At 43.3% G+C, this 24,416-nt stretch overlaps 1 protein-coding gene across 12 annotated transcripts in view; it reads right to left on the minus strand.

The window, feature by feature from the left end:
* Ptprt (protein tyrosine phosphatase receptor type T) overlaps positions 1-24,416 on the minus strand; it is a 992,204-nt gene that overhangs the window by 232,106 nt on the left and 735,682 nt on the right. For all 12 annotated transcript variants that reach the window (XM_069989779.1, XM_069989783.1, XM_069989780.1 and 9 more), the window contains exons 9-10: positions 16,855-17,056; positions 15,327-15,429 (exon numbers count right to left, since the gene is read on the minus strand). In XM_069989779.1, the coding sequence (XP_069845880.1) occupies positions 15,327-15,429; positions 16,855-17,056 (305 nt within the window). The remainder of the gene's footprint in view (positions 1-15,326; positions 15,430-16,854; positions 17,057-24,416) is intronic.

The following is a 24,416-nucleotide window of genomic DNA, read 5'->3' on the forward strand; positions in this document are numbered from 1 at the left end:
ATGGGTGCATCAATGTATGGGACTCTGTGTCAGAACCTACAAGTGTTTAAAGGACACACAGCTCCTAAAAATAAGAACAACAGCTGCATAAACTTTGCTTTTTCTGAATCTGTGCAATGTTATGAGTGTAAGGGAAAGAATATGAGAAGTCACGGACTGCAGGTCCTCGACTGCAGGTGCTGGACAAAGCTCAGCTTCACGGGATGGGGTATCTGTGACCTGCTTCTTAGAACTGCTTCTCAAAAGACAGCATGCATGGAAATTGCTTAAAGGAACACTGAGAGATTGCAGACTCTGTCTCCAGCGTTTTTGACTAAGTAGGTGGAAGGCAGGACTTGAATGTTTGCATTTCTAACCAAATCACTGGGCTTTCTTGATGACCCAGGACCAAAACCCTGAGAAACCTTGAGTTTTATACATATCAGATTTTGCCAAAAATCAAGTGAGGGAAGTGATTGAGATTCTGGAGAGAGAAAAGCAGGGTAGGTGGGAGATGTGTGCTAAGGGTTCCTCATCTCTCCTGGTCTTCATGCCTATTCCGTGGAACCCTGACACACGGGCCCCACCAGCTCCATCTTCTTCCCAAACTCCTTTCCAAGATTCTCCCCAGCTCTATACCTGAAACCAGCCTCCCCGGGCAACTTGAATGATGACAAACAACCCTTGCCCATATGCTGAAATAAACCTATGTGCTGATGCAGGGGCCACACTCTTAGGTTCCAAGACATTATGCATTCGTTATGGAGGAAATTAACACCTCAAAGCAGACTATAATTAGGAATTCTTCAATTCAGTTTATGCTTTTTCAATTAGGCACTCTATAATTTTAATCATGGGAGCATTAACATGTTTCTGTAATTTATGTACCTGTGGTATAATTAAGCCTGGGAAACACGTTGCTCTAAACCTGAATGGAAATGATTGTTTCCTTTCACATTCACAATATCACAGGTCCCCAATGGTGCAATGGTGCCAGCTTCAAAGGAATTACTGGTGGGAGGCAGAGGCCAGTGAGATCCCTGTCGACTTTGGAATCCTGAAGGCTACTGAAGGCCTTTGAATATCTGGCCCAGGTGTATACATCTGCATCCCAGAGTTTCTACTGCTCCTATTGTGACTTTCAAAACAGTCTCACCATCGGAAACTCTTTTGGACAATTACTCTTGGAAAGTAATTTCAATTAAGCAGGAACAGGGTGTCCTGGCAGGGAAGACGTTATCTGTAAGCTATAGGAAGCAGATGGCTTTGAATTGAAGCCACTGAACAATAGGCTGATGCTTAGCCGGGATTGGGACCAAGCTCCATTTATTTTTCTTTTCTTTTTGCATCTATCCCTCTTCCCACTTTCTCTAATGTTGTTCCTCTTTGGTCATGGCAGCTTTGCCTTTTTAGTCACCAAGTAGGGCCCGAATCTTATGTGCAAGGTAATTCCCTTGGGATGCTGAGCTGTTCTGCAAATTCAAGGAATTTGCACTGAAAGTTTTTGTGCTTATTCAGACTGAACCTCTGAACTTTCTGAAGGTTAAAAACCTTCAGTTTTTCCCCCCCTCTCCCTCACTCTCTCTTCTTCCTGCTCTCTCCACAATAGCAAATTCAGATTTGCTGACTGTAATAAAAGGGAAAAAAGAACATAATCAAAACTGGCCTGGGGGGACAATGCACACAGATTCTAACCCAGCTGAGTGGCGCGCCCATATTGCTACAGCAGTTTGGCACTCAATATATTTTGTCTGATCTAAGAAAATATAGAATTTTTTATAGAGTGAAAGTTGGAAATGGATTTGTTTCTCCCAGGCTGCTCCAGCCTTCCACAAAAGAATACAGATTTGTTCGGATTCGCATGTTCAGCTTCACCAAAATTCCATCTTCTACCTCCGCCCCAACATCTGCATAGACATGATATATTCAGATTCGCTATCAGCATATAGCAACACATGAATTATTTCAGACACCAGTCATTGTCATCAACCTAAGAAAGCCGGGTTGGTTTTAGCTCCCATGTGGACCAGGATAGAGGAATAAGCTGGCGGAGATTCTAACTCAACTTTGATGAGCTAAAAGTGCTTATCCTCATGCTGAAACACAGGCCTGAAGAGACACAGGAGTTCTGAAAGATGTAAGACCACAGTGAAATGAAAAACAATTGCATTCCTATGTCAGGAAAATAAGCAAATAGCGGTACTACCTGGTTACCTGGGCTCAGGTAACACCCCAGGCCACCTACAGACTACACAGGGAGTATTCAATTGTGGTTCAATGCCAGCAAACTTGATAGCACCTTTTAAGTTGTTTGAAAGGTAGATCTAGAGGTCCCTGGGGATTGGGAAAATGCTGCATGTTGACTAGTTTTCCTGGTGCCTAAGGTATTTGCTGATGTTTGGAAACCCTAGATTGAACCATTCTCCACAGTTCATTCCCCAAAGGAGAGGCAGTAGAGTTTCAGGAGTCCAGTTCAGTAGGTTAGAGTCTCAGCAGCCAGTAAGCCTGCCACAAATGTCACAGTCCTTCAGGGAATTCTATTTTATACCTGCGTGAGCTCCCAACACCTCCTGTGTGTTTCATGGTAGGATGGATCTCTGTTCTTTCAGAAGAACCTCTCTGTCCAGGTGCTTCCAAACCATACATGGCCTCAAGATCTTACCATCAGGCTTTCTAGGGCCTAGAGCCCTGAAGTAAAATGCAATTTTCCATTATGATGGAAATGTTGTCCAATATGGTAGCTTTTAGCTTGGGGGAACATTGAAATGTGGTTAGGTTACTACAGTTTGATGAATTAAAAGCTGTTAGCTAGGGACTGGTGGCTTGTGCCTGTAATCCTAGCTACACAGGAGGCTGAGATCTGAAGATCATAGTTGAAAGCCAGCCTGGGGAAAAATGTCTGTGAGATAATTATTTCCAATTAACCATCAAAAATGCCAGAAGAGAACTGTGGTTCAAGTGGTAGAGGGCTAGCCTTGAGCAAAAAAGCTCAGAGATAGTGCCTGGGCCCTGAATTCAAACTGTAGATTGGCACACACACACACACACACACACACACACACATACACACACACACACACACACACACACACACACACACACACACACACACACACACACACACACACACACACACACTTGTTGAGTTTTGGTTTTTGTTTTATTGTTAGGTAAAATGACATATAAGTTTATTAGGAAAGGCAAAGCACTCCCCAAAACTGAAAGTAGGTCATCTCTAGGGAGAGACTGACAATGATTTTTACTCCAGCACCCATTTTTATTGAAGTGCAGGGGGTCTGAGGTGTTGAGCCCTTCCCCCAGGGCCAGTCCCCAGGTAAAGTCACAGTCCCAAGAGGAGGGGGGGTCAGGGAGGCTTGATGAATTACATTTGACCTCCAGGACATCATCTTCTTGATCTGGGTAGGTAAGTTAGAGATCTGTTATTTCAGGAACTATGGGATGACCCAGCTTTGGCTGCAATGAAGCCTATCATTAACCCTTAGGTGGGTGGGGGTACTCAGAAAAACCAGTGTTGTGACATGTGATGACTTTTGGTGAGCCATACAAATCAGTGGTTTAATTACAATCTTCTCTCAGAGACCTTGGAAGTTTTAATTTTATTTAGTTTAAGTTAATTTGAAGAGGCACAGGTGGTGAGTGGCTATGGAATGAGATAACTGAGGCCTGAGGTCTAGCTCTTTAATCCTTCTTGTGATACTGGAGCTGTTCTATCCCACCTTACAAATGAACGTACTAACTTTACATGGAGGAAGAAGCCCCGCATAAGGTGTAATAGTGGCCCAGATTGAAAGATGATGGAAGTTAAGGCCAGACCATGGGATAGATGGAACATAGATATGAAAACCAAAGGCTCAAGCTATTCCTATGAGAGTAAAACTTGATTCATGAGGAAAGACACAGCCAATCAACAGATTCTACCAAATAGCCAATCAAAACTAGCCCCAAAGACATAAAATCCCACTGCAGACATTGTCTGCTCAAGGTGTTATTGCCTCTTTAGCTGGTCAGCTGCCTGTTGTGTTTCTCTTATATTAATATCCTAATAAACCGTGTGTGTGTGTGTGTGTGTGTGTGTGTGTGTGTGTGTGTGTGTGTGTGTTTCTTATCTTCCTGTCTTGGTAAATCCTTTTACCAGCACTCAACCTTGCCTCCAAATAGTCATGACACTTTTGAGGAGTGTAATCCTTAAAAATCATTTAGGGAGCCTAGATCTATGTGGGAATGCATGAGTTACACAGCAGATCCTAAGAATCTGGAGACAGCAAGAAACGAGTGAATTGCATTGTGGGAGGAAGGACGCACAAATTTCTTCTTCCTAGTAGAGTAGATTCTCTTCATATTTTTTTCCTGCCCAAAATGCATGGCTCTCAAAATCACCTCTCTTACTGCTGCTGAGAGGAGACAAGTCTCTGAGCACCCCACAGCAGCTGGTGTAGGCACTGCATAGAATGCTTTTCTTAAAAAAATAATAGCAAACCTCCCTGGATTCTAATGTGGCACATTTCCATCTATTGATGTTCTCATCAATAGACCTGGCTACAGAAATGCACTTGATGGAGACAGACTTAAAAGTCTGACCTTTGGGTTGATGCAGACAGAGATATGGAGGACCATCAGTTTTCAGCAATTCAAGATCTGAGAAAAAGCAGTGATGCACTCTGTCCAGGAGCCCAGACCTATGTGAGACGTACAAGTCAGTGGAGAAACAGTGAGAACCGCAAGAAGGCATCTGGCAGAGGTAGGAATGTTAGCTACATCTTCTTAGATCCACCTTCCATTCTAAGCATAGTTAGGCTCTGATTCCTTGGCAATCTTTGTTCTCATGGTCTTCACATTGAATTCAATACCATCCACCTACCATCACTATCAATATGGCCACAAACAGAGGCATATAATCCCACTGAAGAGGTCGATTTGTGACCCCTTACCCTGTTTTACTGACATAATTTCCTGTCTTTCTAGACTGCCTCATAATCTCCACACAGAATCTTCAGCAGCAGGAAGATCCCGGCCTCAGTATCTGTTACCTGCACTTCCACTTTCACATTTCTGTAGTAAGCGCTGTTCAATTCCAAACACTTTGCTTAACATCATCTTTCCTCCCCCCAGAGTCCTAAATCAATGCCTTTCTTATTTTCTACAAGAAGAGTTGCTCGAAGTTTTTGGGAAAAAAAAAATCGTAAGATCAAAGGGCTGACATTTACCTTCCCCTTCTTTCCTTCCTTCTTCTTTCCTTCCTCCTTCCTTCCTTCTTTCCTTCCTTCCTCTCTTCTTTCTCTCCTTCCTTCCTTCCTTCCTTCCTTCCTTCCTTCCTTCCTTCCCTCCTTCCTTTCTTTCTTCTTTCTTTCTTTCTGTTCTTTCTTTCTTTCTCTTCCTTCCTTTCTCTTTCTTTCCTTTTCTCCTCTCCTTCCTTCATTTCTCCTTGTATCCCTTCCTTCTCCTTCCTTCCTTTCTTCTTTCCTCCCTCCTTCCCCTTCTCTTTCTTTCCTTCTTTCTTTTCTTCCTTCCTTCTTTCTTTCTTTCTTTCCTTTCTTTCTTTCCTTCCTTTCCCTCCTTTCTTTCCTTCCTTTCTCCTCTCCTTCCTTCATTTCTATTCCTTCCTTCCTTTCTTCCTTCTTTCCTTCCCTCCTTCCTTCCTTCTTTCCCCCCTCCCTCCCTCCCTCCCTCCCTTCTTCCTTGTATTGCTCTTTTGATTTTCTTGTTTGCAAAGAAAGGCTAAAATAAAGTTATGCTGCCATGCTTTTAGTTCTACTTCTTCAGTCAGTCCTTCTCCACTCCTGTGTGGCTCCTAGATGAAGTGTCACATAGCCCTGTCCTGTTTCTTATCTCTCTAGCTCCACTCTCCTCGAACAAGGTCACCCACTCCTTCCAGGCTTCAAACACCACCTGGATGCCAGTGATCCCCAAGTGTAAACCCCTACTCAGACGCCTCTCCAGCACTGCAGACTTTTGGAGTTTAAATAGTCCCTGTGGTAGGAGGTGAACATGACAACCACACTCCCCTCTGCCTCATGCCAGCAACAGTCCCTGTCTCCATCTCTCCAGATGGCAGACAGTCCAAAATAGAACACTCGTTCTTCATGTTCCGTCGACTGCTCCATTTAAAATATTCGTCCCCAAACACCTGTCTTCCAGCCTTGGTTTGAGCCTAAGTAATATAATCCAGAATCTCAATTTCAGTGAATTCTTTGTAGGCAGATTGCTGGGCTGAGGAATGAGGTGAGGGAAGGGTGGCTTATCAAAGGGGGGACTGCAATACAATTAGGATCTGCTGAAGGGAAGGTATACCCTTTCAGCATTATTTGGGTGTTGCTTTTCTTCCCTTTTGTTTCCTGGAAAATGTGTGTGTGTGTGTGTGTGTGTGTGTGTGTGTGTGTGTGTGTGTGTGTATGTGTGTGTGTGTGTGTGTGTGTTTATATATAAAGGAAACAGGATGTTATACGAGAGATGACATATTGATAGATAATAGATGAATGGTAATCAGATGATAGGGAAGCAAGCTAACTCAGCCATTTTTCATAGTTAACCATTGTGTTTATTGGTTTTTGTGGCCAGACTGAATGGTCCCTCTAATTGTAGCTCTGTGCCACATCATCAGATTGACCCTTTTCTCCTTTCCTCCATGGGTGGCATCATGGGAATTAATTGTATATCTCTTTAATTAAAATGATATGTCTCTTCAGTTATTATGGTTAGCTTGTGACACAGCCAGCCTCATGGGGAAGAGCCCAATACCAGCAGCCACTCCATTATTCCTTATTTCTGGTTGCTTCTCCTTACCTCTGGCTCCTTGTATTTCCCAATCTGGTGTGATGTAGTCCTAGCATATTCTGTGGCATGCTTACAGTATTATTAATTATTTACAGAGCTAAATCTTCATGCAGTCTATAGGGAAGTACTTCTATCTCCCCCACCTGCTCCTCTTAGTGTGAGATACATAGCCTTCTTCTTCCTCCTCCTCCTCCTCCTCCTCTTACTCCTCCTCTTCCTCCTCCTCTTCCACAGGTTCCTGCAAAGGTGGCTCAAAGAAGGGGAATACTGCAACATAAATGAGGTCTTGGGAATGAGTGTCTCAATGCAATTGTGTTTTCTCATCTCTCCCAATGTGATCAGGGACTCACAAACTCCTCAGGCTGCCCCCATGCTAATAAATCCTCAACATTTTCATTTCTTCTTCCTAATTGGACACCATCATGCGATGGCATCTGAGAATCAGACAGTAATGACTCCAATTTTGCTCACTGCAGCTCTACAGACCAACAAAACCCTTCTGCGATTGTTTCATGCGCTCCCACTCAGGGCTTCGCAGTTATTAAAGGAATCCTGGAGGACATTTGGCAATCCTTTGCTTTTCTTCCCAGTAAACTTTCTTCTCTCTTCAAAAGTTGGCTGGATCTCCAGTTCGTACTGCAGCTAATCAACTCAGAATCTCCGGTCTTAACTAGCTGTCCTTGTCACAGTCAAGAGGATGGTGGATTCTCATCAGAGAGTGAAAGAAAAGTTGAGATCTTAAAAGCTGGAGCTGCTATGCCTGGCACATCACATCTCAAGAAGCCCAAGAAAGCAGGTCCACAAGTCCTCGCTGACCTGAGAGATGGGACCTCAGAAGTCCTCAGGATCTCTGTGGTCCAGCTGACCACAGGTCAGATTTTTATGAACCCTATTCAGTTCTCAGACCACCTTCATTGGCCAGTCCTGGAAAGTGTCATCTCAATCTTTTCCATCCTTCTGTGCCTCTTGCTCCCAAGATTGGTGCCATCTTGTATTCTACCAACCAGGCCAGAAGTCTGGGAGTCCTTTGGGACCATGCCTTTTCCTTCACCTACTGAGAAGTCATCTCAAAGGCAAAGCTCACTTTACCTGCTAAAGGTTTTATCTCATCACTACAGCTATTCTGCCTGAGGTCACTTCCTTTCCTCTTCTCAACAACTACATCAATAGCTGAGTAAACAAAAGACATACACATAGGAATATGATCCAGCCATAGAAAGGAAGGAACTGGAGGATATTATGTTAAATGAGATAAGCCAGACCTAGAGAGACAAGTACTCTATGTCCTTTTTTTTCTTTCTTCCTTCCTTCCTTTCTTTCTTTCTTTCTTTCTTTCTTTTTTCTTTCTTTCTTTCTCTCTCTTTCTCTCTCCCTCCCTCTCTCCCTTCCCTTCCCCTTCCTCCCTCCTTTCTTTCTTTCTTTCTTTCTTTCTTTCTTTCTTTCTTTCTTTCTTCTTTCTTTCTTTCTTCTTTCTTTCTTTTCTTTCTTTCTTTCTTTCTTTCTTTCTTTCTTTCTTTCTTTCTTTCCTCTCTCTCCTTCCTTCCTTCTTTCTTTTTTTGTCAGTCATAGGGTTTAAACTCTGGGTCTGGGCGCTTCCCTAAGCTGTTTAGCTCAAGTCTAGCACTCTACCACTTGAGCCACAGCGCCACTTCCTGGTTTTCTGGTGGTTTATTGGAGATATGAGTCTCAAGGACTTTCCTGCCTGGGCTAGCTTTGAACTGTGATCCTCAGATCTCAGCCTCCTGGGTAGCTAAGATAACATGCATGAGCCACTGATGCCTGACTTTACATTTTCTTTCTTATATGTGGAAGCTGAAAAAAGACAACTTGACTCTAAGAATCATGACACTTAGAAGTTGAGAAGTATGTGGAAGGGGAATGGGAGGATAAAGAGAGGGTGGATTTAATCACTGTATTTTAGGCATATGATGAAAGCTCACATCTAATGCTAATAATATATACATGTATACACATTCATCAAAGATAAAATAATAAAAATAAAAGTGGTAGATATGCAGTTCTTGAAATTTAAAATGATTAAAAGAACAGTTTCTTAGTTGAGCTAGCTTTATACCACATGCTCAATGACAACTATATCAGATAACACACAAATAAAGGACATTTTTATTCTCATAGAAAGGTCTATCAGACAGCACTCTATTATAGAATATAAGCTACTGGATCTGCGTATCATCTTTACCGGGGTGGCAAAAATAGATTTGCTGAGTTAACTGCATATTTTAGTAACTAGTTTTGTTGTTATTATATTTTTTAAAGCAATTATTGAAGGCTAGACACTGTCAAAAGTAATGGAGATCCAATAGTGCTAAGCCTTCAGATTTGTTGGAGCCTGGTGAAGGGAATGTAAAGCAATAAAACAAAGCACACAGAGCCATGCATAGCACAACCAAAAGCATAGGAAGGAACCACTAACAAACTACACATGTCTCTCTTGAAGAAAAACCCAGTAAAGGGGTGGAGTAAATTTACACGAAATCAGAAATAAGGTTGAAGCCAGATGCTGACAGGCTTGCAATTCCACACTAAGAAGGCTGAACTTAATGCAATAGAAAACCAGTGACCCATTTAAGAATTTTAAGTGACCAAGTTAACTTGATCCAATTTGTGCTTCCAAAGGCCCACTTGAACAGTTTGGGGTGGGTAGGGGGAGAAGGGAAAGGGAGAGGGGGAGATGGATGGAAGGGAGGGAAGCTCATGGAGGAGAGATCAGCAAGGGAACTCTAGAGTCAAGAGAATAGGGTTGGAGTGTAGCTGTGAGGGAAAAGCATGAGCTCAGTGAAGGCCTGATTCCAGACGGAGGGAGTCTGGGCAGCTGGGTAGGAGGGAGAGAAGGGGAGAAAAGGCCATCTCCAAGAAAGACGATTGTGGCTGGGGGAAGGCCTGCTGTGGAATCCAGGGCTCTGCCCCCAGCCTCAATTCAGGGTCTGCATTATGAGTGATTAATTCATGGCCAAGTTACTTTCCTATGAAGGTTACCGTAGATACATCAGTATGACAGGTGGGGCAGGTGGGGAGGGGGAAGGTTCAGTGTGTTCAAGTCAGAGCTGAATATTAGATTCTAGTCACTATTTGATTGATCTTTTAAGCAATTCTGGGATTCTGTCACTTAAAAACCAATAAATCTTGGACGGCCTGGGGAAAGCAATGCAAAAGCAATAAATCTCCATTGTGGAGTATTAGAAAAACAGGCCGAATGGCAGTAGGACAGAGAAATGGGGGAGGCCTGTACAGCCATTCTTCCTGCTCCCCTCCAGGGTTCCCTGCATACTCTAAGGAACACCTAGCAAAAGAAATCCCAGGCTGAAGATTGGCTGTTCACATCTAAGCATTGTAGGCAGGAGGAGGAAGACGACCCTGCTAGAGCAGGCTGCACAGGCCTGGGTTGGAGGGAGAGGCAATGGCTCTGGTAGTCTGTCTGAAAGTTAAGCACCTCCAGTTAGACCACCTGAATTCACTGGTCATGGACCAGAAACCCTCTGGGACACCATGGTGCCTGGCCTTAGTCCCCTAGCAGGCCTAAGCACATCTTATCATATCCCAACCCCAAAACACTCAGTCATCACCTGACACGCCACGACTTAGAACTTCTGGGGCAGCAGAGACTTTAGTTTCTTCCCCTGAACTAGAGACGTTAGTTTCAAACCAGCTTACTCATCACCTAAGGGAAGATCGGTTAAGAGTTTACAACTATCAAGTATAACTTCTTTTGGACATTGTTGTCTTTGGATTGGCATATAGTATTTGGACTTACCTATTTGGCGTAATATAATTTGACACATGATCCATGTTTCTATTTTCTGAGATATTTATCATTTTTATGATTTGGGACCCTTCAAATTCTTCTCTTCTAGTTTTCTTTTTTCTTTCTAGGTACCAGCGTACGAACTCAAGGGCCTTGTACTTGCTCAGTTTGTTTGCTTGGCTAGTGCTCTACAACTTGAACCACACCTCTAGCCTGACTTTTGGCTGTTTGTTTTAGACATAAAGTCTCACTGACTTTTCTGCCCAGGCTGCCTTTGAACCATAATCCTCTGTGTCTCATGCTCCTCAGTAGCTAGGATTACAGGCATGAGCTACTCTCCCCAGGCTTTTACTTTGAAATATATAAAAATTATTGTACAATATACCCTAATATGCCATAGAATAGTAGAAGCACTTCTTCTTACTAACTACAAAAAAATGGATTCAAAGATCCCTTGGCCTAATGCTTCTAGGGAGCCTCTTGGAGCCAAAGAATAGCCATGTTGTTTTCACAACTTAAGAACCTGCAGGCTTCCTCATGGTCTGCTGTATTGGCTAGTGCTCTTCTTTATCACGTGTACTGTTCCTCTCAATCAGCAGGAACAACCTCCCCGCTCCTCCCAGATCCTCCCCACAGCAGATCAAATCCCACTCATGTACATAGTTCCAGACCCTCGGCTCAAGGTTAAGGTGACTGAGATATGCTGAGGGTATTTCGACTAATCATTAACAGTCGTCGTGAAAAATCCCACAAGGCATTGGTTACTCTTTTCCCTTTCTTGGTAAATGCCCAAACAATGGTCTGGAGATAATTCCAGAAACAAAGAATCTACCTACCCACCCTGAACCAGAGCCCTGAAAAGGAGAGCAGCCAGACATTTCCAGACACCCACCCACCACTTCCCCTTTGAGCAGTGACATTTCCTTCCTTTTGTTTTTTAAATTAAAAAATTGGGGGGATGGAAATGTCAGCAAAATATGTCATGTCTACCTTCATCCCTGGGGGGTGGGAAGGTCAGAACTGGGCTTCAGTTCGGCTTGTTTCATTTGTTTGTTTGATGGGTTGAGTTTTCTGAATATGTCAGTGTCTGTATCTGCAAAATGGAGAGAGCTTTACTGGAATGTGTCAGTGATACAGATTGTGTAGTCACCAGCAATGACCCAGGGCAAGTGCTTGCTCATTAAGTGGAACCAAGTAGGCTCTGTGAAGACTTCCTTTTGTTCTGGCTTATGGGCCAAGACAAAGTGAACAGCCATAGCTGTGTGGGGTTGCAGTGTCTAGATCTCATTGATTTTTTTGTCAGTCATGGGACTTGAACTTAGGGTCTGGATGCTGTCCCTGAGCTTATCTACTCAAGGCTAGTGCTCTACCACTTTGAGGCACAGCTCCACTTCTGGTTAACTGAAGGTAAGTGTCTCATGGCTTTCCTGCCTGGGCTGGCTTTGAACTACAATTCTCAGATCATAGCCTCCTGAGTAGCTAGGTTTACAGGCATATGCCACTAGTGCCTGGCTTGTTGATTTTTTTTTTTTTGGTTGTTGTTGTAGTGGGAATTGAACTCAGAACTTTTGCACTTTCACTTGACTTTTTCACACTCATAGCTGACTCTTTCTAGCACTAAAGCCATGGTTAATTGGAGATAAGAGTCCTTCAGATTTATCTGTCCAGCCTGGCTTCGATTCTCCCATCTCAGCCTCCTGTGTATCTAGAATTATAGGCATAACCCACAGGAACCCAGTGGCCCCATTGATTTTTCTTTTTTGGTTGGTCATGGGGCTTGAACTCTGGGCTTGGGTGCTGTACCTGTGCTCTTCAGCTCAAGGTGAGAACTCTACCGCTTGAGCCACAGCGCCACTTCTGGTTTTCTAGTGGTTTATTGGACATAAGAGTCTCACAGACTTTCCTGCCAGGGCTGGCTTTGAACTGCGATCCTCAGATCTCAGCCTCCTGAGTAGCTAGGATTACAGGCATGAGCCACCAGCACCCTGCTCCCCATTGATTTTTCAATACCCATGTCTGCTCTGCAGAACTGCCTGACTATTTTGTTCCTTACCAATCACGCTGCTGCAGGGCTATTCCATTTCATTCTCCCTCCTCATACTTACTGTGCATGGGCTTTTTACATAGACTTGCAAAGTGAGAATGTGGGGACTTGGAGGACACGTGGAAGGGCCTTTGTGGGAACTGGAAAAGTTTTCCCATGTATTTGTTTGTTTGTTTGTTTGTTTGGGCTGTTCTGAGAAGCCCTTTGCTTTAGCCTTTGGATGATTTTGGGATAAGGCAGAGCTGTCCTCTGGCCTGCTTGGCTCTGTGTGTTACCTTGGTAAAATGCTTACCATCCGTGCTTTGCAGGCAAGGAGAACTTGGTATCAGAGAGAATCAAGATCAAGCTTAGATAAACTCAGCAAAGTTAGAGTGAGATTTAAGTTCCAAGTTTACTATCACTGAATTCACACTTTTCCTGGCTCCAAACAAAGCCAGAGGACTTTGAAGAACTGGATTAAATTCAGGCCCACCAGGTAACTCTGCAATGGGATGCCCGCTGGACCAAGCCACTTTGTAAAAGCTTTATAGCCTTGTCTTCCTGATTACTGCTAAAAGATCAGAGACTTGGTGCACATCTAGGCTATGCACTGAATTAGTAGTTACATTTCTGTGCAACTTTGGTAAAGCTACTCCTCTACTCCAGACTGTTCTTTTGCTATCTTGGAAGCATCGGCTAATGCCATGATATAGGAGGAGAGAATGGTTAAAAGGAGTAAGCATTGATGGTCAAGAAAGAACATGTAATTTGGCACCCACAGGTTCTGCATTCAAACTCAGCCTTCCCAATGTGATGCTTGGCATTCACACCTCAAGTTCTTAGTTCACAGAATGCAGAGAAAAACAAGAGAGGATGTGCATCAGAATAACTTGAGGAAAAGCACAGGATTAACAGCTTGCTGTAACTTGAGTCAGCATCTGTTTTGGCTTAGCACAGGTAGGGCAGACCTAAAACAGCCATAGAATGCCAGATAGTTTCTATGATAAGATGACCCAGAGACATCTGCCCATCTGCTGTGGTGCTGGTAGATTCACCAGTAGAAAGGGGATAACAACTGCACAGTCTTCAGATGGAGTTGAAACATCCACTACAGGTGATTTCTTGGTAGAAGTAGGTACAGATTGGAAACATGAAGATCAGGACAATCTCAACAGACTTTCCCAGGCTAGCATACCAGCCTCCAGGGACACACAGAATGATGCTGCTACTTGTAATACCCCAGTGTCTTCCCATGGCTTTCCAGTACATCTGAGCTTCTTGCACACACATCTGTTCACAGCCGACCATTCTGATCTTCACCTCTCAGATAAAGCAAACTCAACCCCAGGCCTGGGTGTTCTCAGTCCAGCAGCCTGCCTCTTTGCTCCAAGCATTTGCTTATGCTAGGTCCTAGCAACTTGGAAAAAACCTACAGTGCAGTGTCAACTCCCCTGAGAATTTGCTCCTCTGAGTACTCATTATCACCCATGCACAGCTCTGTGACGACAACTATGGTTTTGTGTCCCTTGTCCCTAGTTACTGTCTGCATTCCTTTATGACTTAATTTGTTTATGCCTAGTATATTTCCATATTCTAAACACACTTAAGCAATGTCTGTCAATGAGCCAAACCAAGCTTAATGACAACGTGTTACATAAATATTTTGTTTCCTGAGGACACCTCTCATTCATGGTACACAGGAATACACCAGCACATGCTTAGTAAACTGAACTGAGCCAATGTGAAATCTAGAACCACATCTATCATTTCAGTGGGCCAGGGTCCTGCTGCCTAGAGTCCTGAGCAAAACCCAAAGCCAATGTTACTGCCCTTGTTTAAAAAAGAGATGCTCAGCTGGGCATTGATAGCTCATGCCTATAATCCTAGCTACTCAGGAGAGGCTGAGACCTGAGGATCACAGGAAAATCTGTGAGCCTCTTATCTTCCAAAACAAATCAGAAAATGCTAGAAGTGGTGCTGTGACTCAAGTGGTAGAGTGCTAGCCTTGAGCACAACGAGGCTCAGGGACAGAGCCCAGGCCCATAGTTCAAGCCTCAGGACTGGCAAGAGGGGGGAGGAGGAGGGAAGGGAGAGGGGGGCGTCCTACGGTTAACCCTGGGCTCACTACTGGTCAGCCTAGATGATGAGATGCCTTTCTGCCTGGACTTGCACATACTCCCACATCTTCTTGTTAAAACCAGCTATAGAATGCTGGAAGCGCCTGTGAAACCACATGGCCCTAGACTGTACCAATCCTCAGGTCTTATTCAAAAATCACTAAGGAATTCACACACAGTGAGACCAAAGGAGGATTCCCTTAGGAGAGGAACGTAAAGGTGCAATGCCTTGATGCCTCTGATCGTATAAAATAATATTTATCAAAATGAAAAAACATCTCTAAGGAGGTCCTATGGAAAATTCAGTAAGCCTGCCTTTCTGTCTGTCTGTCTGTCACTGTCAGTCACTGATGATCTTGCCAAGGGATTATGCGTGGGGTCCTAACCCGATCTGCTATCCTTCCTACAATTGTGATTTCAGATGTTCTCTCCCTGGCTGTCTCGGGTTCTGTCAGCACACTCCCTCGGGCTACAGAATCATGGGCTGAGAAGATCCGGGCTCAGCAGTCCCATTTCTCATTGGGCTTGGGGCTGCTGACCCTCTGAGTATCAAGAAGTCTGGCTTCCGGTCCACCTTGTCCATAAGCACTGCCAGTCACACGGTTCATCTGGACGAAGAAAGCAGCACACTCCAAGTGAAGAAGCTTCTCACCTGACAGGGGCTCCCCGGGACTGGGCAGGTTTCAGCATCACAGTGATGGTTGTGTCTGTCTCGTTCAGTGGACTGTCCGTGTCATATTCAGGCATCGATGGAGCTGAGCAGGGAACAGAGATCAGAGGTGAGCTCACACAGGTCTCAAACTTTGTTCACCTTGACGCCATCCTTAAAGACTCTCCAGATGACCATGAAGGGGGTGGACAAGAACTTCTGGATATGAGGTTCTGACTGCCTATCTGCCTGTAGGTCCCTAAGAGCGCAGAAACCTGGAGAGGCTGGTGGTGAGGTGGTCATGGGCTCTTGTGCATTAAAGATTTCCTCATCTCATGGAATAAAAAAAGATACACAGAGGAAATAGAAGTACTTAATAACGCTATGAAGGCAGAGTTCACTTTGGTAAATGCACTTGGCTATAAACTGAAGCAACGCGACTACAAATGTAGTCATTTGTATTATGAGCTATCAGGACACAGATCTCCTTTAATCACATTTTTCAATTTTGGAATTTAATCCTAAAGTTACAATCCCCATCAATGATTTAAAGTTTAGTTTGTAACATGTTTATTGAAGTGTTATTTTATAAAAAAAAAAAAAAAGCAACATGGAAGTACCAAATATATCCAACCACAGGGGAATATTTAATTAAATTACGTCCATTCACTTGACAGAACTTTATAATGAAAGCAATGCAGCAACATGGGAGATGCCTATGGGATAAGGATAAGTGGAAACATTAAGCTACAGAAAACATCATGAGTCTTGCAAAAACACATGCAAAATGTGTGTGCCTAGAAACTAAAATTGTACAGATATTCTAAAAACTGAAAGCGGGAAAGGAACATTCAGAGATCATTCTGTTCTGATGCCACCCCATGATAGAGAGCCCTATCAGTAAAGGGAGTTTGTTATCTTGGACCATTATGGAATGGTCTTCATTCATTCATTCATTCATCAGATATTTTTTGAAGAACCTATGATGTTCCTGACACTGGACAAAAGAAAAGAAACTTACAAAACAATTTTGTTTTCTATCTATCCAAGTATCCACTGTCTGTCTGTCTGTCTATCTATCTATCTATCTATCTATCTATCTATCTATCTATCTATCTATCTATCTATCTATTAGCTAGCTAGCTAACTAGTAGATAGACAGCTATCATCTAGCTATCATCTTTCTTTGTATCTGTCACTCTGTCTCTGTCTCTCTGTCTCTGTCTCTGTCTCTTTCTCTCCTGTGGATGTGTTCACACTACTTAATGGAAACCTGTGGAGAATTATTTGGTGAGCTGCCGTGTAATGAATCTAGTTTTTCAAACTTTAGGAAGCTTATGGATTATATTTTCATCATGGGATCACAGCAGTAGCCCTCTAGGGACTGAATCACTGACATTGGCATCGATCCGCTACCTCACAAATGAATGACAGTTGGCTCTCCTCCTTTTATTCTCATCCAACTCCAGAATGGATGGTGATGGGGGCAAGGGGAGACAGCCTTCCTTCCTTTTTATTCTCAAAGTCATACCTGAGATCTTGGTGGCAATCCGAGTGGTGACTGGAGGCCCAAAGCCCTTGGCTGTGCTGGCCTTGATGGTAAAGGAGTAGGTAGTTCCTGGATAGAGACCCACAAAGAGGTGGTGGGTTTCATTCCGGAGTTTGAATACTTTGCCCCTTTGGCTGGTCAAGTCAGCAGTTGGGTCCAGTGAGCCCACAGCCTTGTAGTTGATCTGCAGGACAAGGTAACAAGCAAACACCTAAGTACCCCCATGATGAATGCTGGGTAGAGCTCACTGGGGAGGAAAGAAGAGGGCTTGGGAGCTGAATCAGTGAGTGTCATGGAGCAGGCTTCCACTGTCCAGCTTATGGATGAGCCTAGCTCTGGGCATTCCACTGCCAACAACCACAGTGACCCCATCCCATCAAGAATCAAAATTTGAGCCCCAGGCATCATCTCAAATGTTCCAGTAGTCACATTAAAAATAAGAAAGTGAATTAATCTTAATAATAGATCTTATTACATTCGATATATCTGTAATACTATCATTTCAACCAGTGAGTTATTTAATGAAATAGTTCCCATTTTATTATTCATTTGAAGTCTTACAGCTCTGTTGTGTATTTAACCCTTATAGCAAACATCAGTTGAATCAGCCACATACCAAAAGTGTGCTATTCCCCAACTTGGGGCACACGAACACACTCTGGAGAGAGGGGTCCAAATGTGGCAGCCTGACATAAATTATGTAGAAGGTTTGCTAAAATGCAGATCATGCAAAATACTCCCTATGAATGTATGAACATCAAATAAGAAAATGCACTAAATTTTTTTTAATAAAAGGAGGAGGGGGATAAGAGGCAAATAAAAAAGTGAATTTGACCAAAGTACTTTATACGTTTTATGAAACTAGCACAAGGAAACTCTTATGTACAATTAAGATATACTGATTTAAAATAGAGAGAAAAAGAGAGAGAAAGAGTAATGAGAGTAATGCCAGGCGCATGTAGCTCATGCCTAGATATGCAGGAGTCTTAGATGGAGTCTACAGTGTGAAGCCAGCCTGAGCAGGAAAGTCCTTGAGATTCTTATCTCCAATTAACTAGTAAAAAGCTAGAAGTGGAGGTCTGGCTCATGTGGTAGAGCACCAGCCTTAAGGGAAAAAGTTAAGGGAGAATGCCCTGGCTCCGAATTTAAGCCCCAGTACGGGGCAGGTGGTGATGTGTGTGTGAAGTGGGAGAATCAGGATAGTCATTCCCATTTTATTGACGGAGAAGCTGAAACTTAATTGGAAACAACTTGTATTAAAGCAAAACTTTTCTAACTACCAACCTATGGTGAAAGCCAAGTTTTGTGCTTTCTGATCTATTGCAGATAGGTGACAATCTAAGACCACATTTCCCATAACTTAGCCTATGAGTTCAGTAATAACCAATCAAGGTATAAGAGTTTTTCAAGTGATCATTCAGGTTTTACACTCATCCATAAAAATATTTAACTGTTATTGGTGTGGTGCTACTTGCATGCATGACAATTTGAATATCACAAAGTTTAAATTTCTAGGAATTTTTTTTCTTGTCCTTCTTTTCCTTCCCTCTTTTATTCCCTCCCTCCCTCCTTCCTTTCCTTCTTTACAATGCTAGGTCAAACCCAGGGCCTTGTGCATGGTAAGCAAATGTTCTACCACTGAACTACATCCTTAAACCCTGATAGGGGATTTTGCTATTTGTCTTATTGCTTTTGTTCCTTTAAAATGTTTTTCTTTGCTGGGCGCCAGTGGCTCACACCTGTAATCCTAGCTATTCCAGAGGCTGAGATCTGAGGATCACAGTTCAAAGCCAGCCCGGACAGGAAAGGCTGTGAGACTCTTATCTCCAATAAACCATTCAGAAAACCAGCAATGGTGCTGTGGCTCAAGCGGTAGAGTGCTCGCCTTGAGCTGAAGAGCTGAGGGACAGTGCCCAGGCCCAGAGTTCAAGCCCCATGACCAACCAAAAAAAAAAGATTTTCTTTAATTTATGGATTCATGTATTGAATGAATTCAATAAACAGATAAGCAATGACATAATAGGCAAATATAAACAAATATTTTTAAGAGGAAATTCTTATTCATTAAGAATGAAATACTATTATTTTTCCAAAACATGGATTTGGATTTCATACAACTTAATAAAATAAGCATGATGCTTAATAAGGCAAAATTCACATAGAAGATAGTTAATACAATATTGCAACATTTTGATGTCTTGGGGGAGGTAAGAAGTACTCAAGTTAGTTTAAATATTCTTTTTAGAGAATTAAGAGTTATAAGGAAATATTTAAATTTGATATACAATAAACTATATCTTATCCAGGAAATAAAACTTTCTTCTTGAATCATTTTGCTGAATTACATTTACTTTTAGTGTTAGGTTTTAGTTATATACCTGCAAAGTTCTAATTCAAAAGATTTCAATTGTATAAATTAAGAAATCAGATCACAAATAGTCATTTGACTAATGCTAAAGTAAAATATACTTTCAAAATCCTCTGTTGATACCTTGAAGTCCCAATTTTATGAGTAAAGTTATTGTAAAAGTTTCTCCTATTATTTTTGTGTTTATAATGAACATTAAAATGTTTTTATTCAAGTGTAACATTAATTCAAATACAGATGGCTCATGCCTGTAATCCAAGCTGCTTAGGATGCTGAGCTCTGAGGTTTGTGGTTAGAAGCCAGCCCAGGCAAAAAGTCTGAGACTGTTATCTCTAGTAAACCACCAAAAAGAAGTCAGAAGTGGAGTTATGGCTCAAGTGGTAGAGCACCAGCCTTGAGTGAAAAAGCAAACAGACAGCATCCAAACCTTGAGTTCACCACAGTATTGGCACCAAATAATAATAATAATAATAGTAGTAGTAGTAGTAGTAGTACATTCAGAGAAGCACCAGCTAGATGCAGGCTTTTGCAAAAGTAGTCGTGTAATCAAGATAGAGAACGCCCCCAGAACCAAGACTTGCCTCTTGTATCTCCTTCCCATCCTCTCTGCCTCCCTGAGAAAAAATGCCTCTATTTCATGCTGAAGGCATGGACTAGTTTTGCCTGGTTTTGAACATGATGTAAATGGAATCCTACAGCATGTGCTCTATCTTCCTTTTCACTTTCTGTTTGTGACATTAATCCACATTGTCACGTAGGTTGTAAATCACCCACTCCTGCACTTATTCAATAACCTATCCCCAACACTGGACTAAACGCAAGCCTGGACTTCAAAGCCTTGGCTTGCTACTCTATCCTACACTGCCTGACCTGCAGACATGGGTCATTAGCAAGAGAACATATTCATCCATCCCCTAGTTTGCTCTTTCCCTGTACTCCTGCATTCCAGTCCCTGTGTTTTAGGGAGGCTCAAAGGAGAAATCAGATTCTGCTCTCAAATGTCTCCTATTCTAGAGACAGGACAGCCAGCTCTATAGATGCTCTATGTCATTTTAGTAAAAATTGCCTCATACTTACAGGACAGCCAAACAGATTGTTCTTCCCAGTTGTGACGCCCAATGGGTGATTCCCCTCTCATGTATTGAGCAGTGGTGATGTTGTGATTAGTGCCATGTACACAAGGAGAGATGCCAGACCTGGCCCAGGGCAGAGTGAATGCAAGAGGAGAAAGGCTAATGGACTCAGCCTGAATCAGAGGCAAGGTCTAGGGGTAGACAGGTCTCCACCCCTCTATGCTTAACTATTTTCTGGCTAACGTCTCCCAGAGACTGGGCGAAAGAGGAGAGGGGGCTGCTGCTGCTTGAATCTCCCAGGCTCATTTCCCACAATCCTTTGAAGAATTTAACACTACTTGCTACTCAAAGTAAAAATGCTTGAAAACACAACGATCATCAGTTACACCTCCCTTACTCTTTCCAATAACTTATTTCTTAAGAGCCTTAATTCTTCTCAGCACTCTAGTCAGCTTCAAATGCTTATGTTAGTATCTTCTGAGTAATGCCAAACCAAGTCAGAGAGCTCAGTATTTCTCTTAGGATAGAACAGAATGGATATATGAAGGATGGTAGTCGGAGCAGAAGAAAAAGCTTGCTCTTTACCCCCCCCCCGCCCCTTCCCTCATCTGTTCTGGGCAGAGAGAGCCATCAGAGCAATGGCCTGAGGTGAGAAAGGACCAAGATGGAGGGCAAGAAGGGCAAGTGTGGTTGGATGCTGGTTTCCTAGCAACAGGAAAAGGGAGATGGTCAGAGTTATGCTTGTGGTCCTGACCCAGGCATACCAGTGGGAAAGGATGTGCCTCTGTCTGCATTCTCTCACAATATGGTCCCAGTCCCCCTGTCTGGGCTGATGGCATTACATTGATATACCGACACTGGGAGGTAAAACTCATGCCTTATTTACTAGCCAGCTCCTTTCCTACGCTCCAAATTCAATCCAAACGCGACTCAATTTCCACGGAGCTGTCAATATAATATACCGCTCTCCCCTGCTCTCCTAACCTTTCCTGGTATTACAGGATCCTCACTTGCTTGTAATGAAACACTATGAATAAATCAATGTATGTTAATATAGCGTGTCTTCAATTTTTTATGAAGGGCCTCACCAAATCTAATTCCCACTGCTTTGTCAGAAACAGTCTTTGAAAAATTTAACTTGCAAGTTTTACGAAGTTAGTGGGGGATCAGGCTGGGGAGGGGAAGAAGAAGAAAGGTAAGGAAAATGGAATGGGATGACGCGGTGGCCTTACATGCATAATGCAACATGAATCTCTGGGCATGGAGCAAAGGGGAGACCTGTTAGAATAACATATACAAAATGAAAGTGGGGCCAGGTACTAGTGGTTCACATTTGTAATCCTAGCTACTCAGGAGGCTGAGACCAGAGGATCAAAGTTTGAAGCCAGTCCGGGCAGGAAAATCTATGAGACTTTCATCTCTAGTTAGCCACGAAAAAGCCAGACTGTGAATCAAGTGATAAAGTACCAACCTTAAGTGAGAAAGCTAAGAGACAGTGCCCAGGCCTTGAGTTCAAGCCCTAGTACCTACACATAATACAGACTCACAGGCATACAGACACACACACAGACACACACAGACACATACACACACAGACACACAGACACACACACATACCCTAGTACCTACACATAATACAGACTCATAGGCATACACACGCAAGACACACAGACACAGACACAGACACAGAGAGACAGACAGAGAGACAGACAGAGAGACAGACAGACAGACAGACAGACAGACAGACAGACACACACACACACACACACACACACACACACACACACACACACACACACACACACACACATACAAGCCTATCATCGGAAGATGCAGCCATGACCAAAACACCACCTTGTCATGCATGCTATGTTACAGGCAATGGAGAGATACTCATGTAATAAAATTTATCTCATTGAACCCTAAAAATAACTGGTGCTAATTTTTCACGATTGTTTTTATTCCTCAGCTGAGATAAACTGAGGCTCAGCGAGGACACAGTGGTCAGGTGGACCTGGATGAAGCAGGCTGAGAGGACCACTGGGTAGGGGTGGGGGTCTGCCAGGAAAGAGCACCAGGAGCTCTCTGCCTCTTGGCTGGTGCATGAACATCAGAGTCCCTGTGTGACAGGGATACAAACCTAGGATGGCCTGGCAGGCCCCCTGAATCATTCAAAGAGATCATCCACAACAGGCTGATTCCAATGGAGGAACACTAGGTTGATTCTTCCAAGTTATAGATTTATACACAGCCAGATGGCAAGCATCTCACGTACACTCATGATGGTGATTAAGTAGAACTAAAAATCTAAGGTTGAGTGAATCTGTAATGGCAGCAGTGATGATTGTGGAAACTGAGTCTAAATCTGTCACCTAGAGTTTGATGTTCCAGAACCATCCTCCTAACTTAACATCTTTCCTTCTTGCTATTACACTTGTGTTTTCATGTCAAACCTTTGGGCTTATCCATCCCTCTACTTCTACCTTTCTCCAAAGGCTTCCAGCTCATACCCAGAGTCTCAATAGACCAGAGATTCAATAGAACAGAGTTAAAATAGACCAGTGTCACTCACCGTTGGATAAAGTGTTAGTTTTGTATCTTTAAGCTCACAAGATGCACTGGGATATGGTTCCTACGCATGGTTTTTGCCATCTGGAAGGCTTTAGAAGCAAATAGTGCCGGATGAGATCCACTCAAGGTGATTTCTGGCTAGAAAGCTCAGTGTGGGCTCTTTGTCTTCCTGGAAGTTTAAAAATACAGCTGGAATCTGTCCTTCCCAAAGAGCATCAGGAAGCACAGATGTCTGCAGGACACATCCCCGTAACTTCTGGGGCATGGTGGTCCTTTGTCCTAGATTGCTGAGGACAAGTACAATAGAAAAGTGTTTATGGCTGTCACACATACTGCGTGGTTCTGGGTGTGGCTAGGACTAGGAGCCAGCCAGAGCCCTCAGAGACTTGTGCTTCTGTGTATACTCAGCTATTGCTTCTTGCTTCTGCTGAGGCTGACTTGCTCTTGTACCCTGATAACTTGCTTCCTTCTGGGCACTGTGCTGATTCTGGGGAGGGAGGAGGCAGAAGAATACACAGCTTCCGATTTGGAGAACAAACACAAACATTAATAGATTTTTCAGGGAGCCTAGTTCTTGAGGAAGACATGTCTGGGAGAAATTTGTTTTGCCACAGACAGGGAAAAAGACAGCTTGTCCCAGAAAAGTTACATGAGTACTGGGCGTGGTCAATTGTCCTGATCTCTGGAAGAATATAGAATGCTCAGGGGACCTTTAAAAATAAAAGGCCCAGAGCCCCGCGTCTACTCCACATAAATCAATCATACATAAAGCTCAGAGCATAGGGTATAGACACAGTTGTAAAGCTACCCAGGACATTCTGATGGACAGCCAGGACTAAGGATGGTGAAGCAGGGACTCGGAGCACAGAGGAATTGTGAGAGGCGGCTTGTGCTACAGAAGCCTTTCTAAAAGGGAACATGGTAGGGAACCATGGATGGATGGCCATAGTGACAGGGTTGCAGACGGGCTCATGAGGAATGCCAAAATCAGGCCTGAAACTAAAGAGACTTGCATAAATGCTTAGAAGATCTTCCTTTCTGGAGGGAAAGCCTGACTCCCCTTCTAGATGTGGGCTGGACTATGAGTGACACATGGCAGGGGGAAAACAAAACAAAACAAAACAGCTTGAAGTCAAGAGATTGAACAGACAAGTATGCCTTAAACAAGGGATCATGGTTTGCAATATCAGAAACATGTCATGCATAGACCATGAATCTCCAGATATGAAGGATGGCCAGGGAACATGCCCTCTCATCTTCTTCCCATAATGAATGGGAAACATCTAGAGAACAAGCCTGAATCCAACTAGCATTTCCACAGTGTCAGGGTCTTGGTGAAGTGGGGAGATCAGGTTTAGCTGGCACCATCTTGGCCACGTGGTGGATGGTAGGGTCTGGCATCTTGTCTTCATTGTGGGGGAAGATAAAGCTCCCCCACCCCCCCGCGCCACCTCCCAAGTGATGGATATACCCTAATCCCTGGAGGCAAGGGGCAGGGTCTTGGATGATAGGTTACTCAACCTGTCAGTCTA

This window comes from Dipodomys merriami, unplaced genomic scaffold (assembly GCF_024711535.1).
Source record: "Dipodomys merriami isolate MVZ:Mamm:240054 unplaced genomic scaffold, mDipMer1.0.p SCAF_39, whole genome shotgun sequence".
Taxonomy (NCBI): domain Eukaryota; kingdom Metazoa; phylum Chordata; class Mammalia; order Rodentia; family Heteromyidae; genus Dipodomys; species Dipodomys merriami.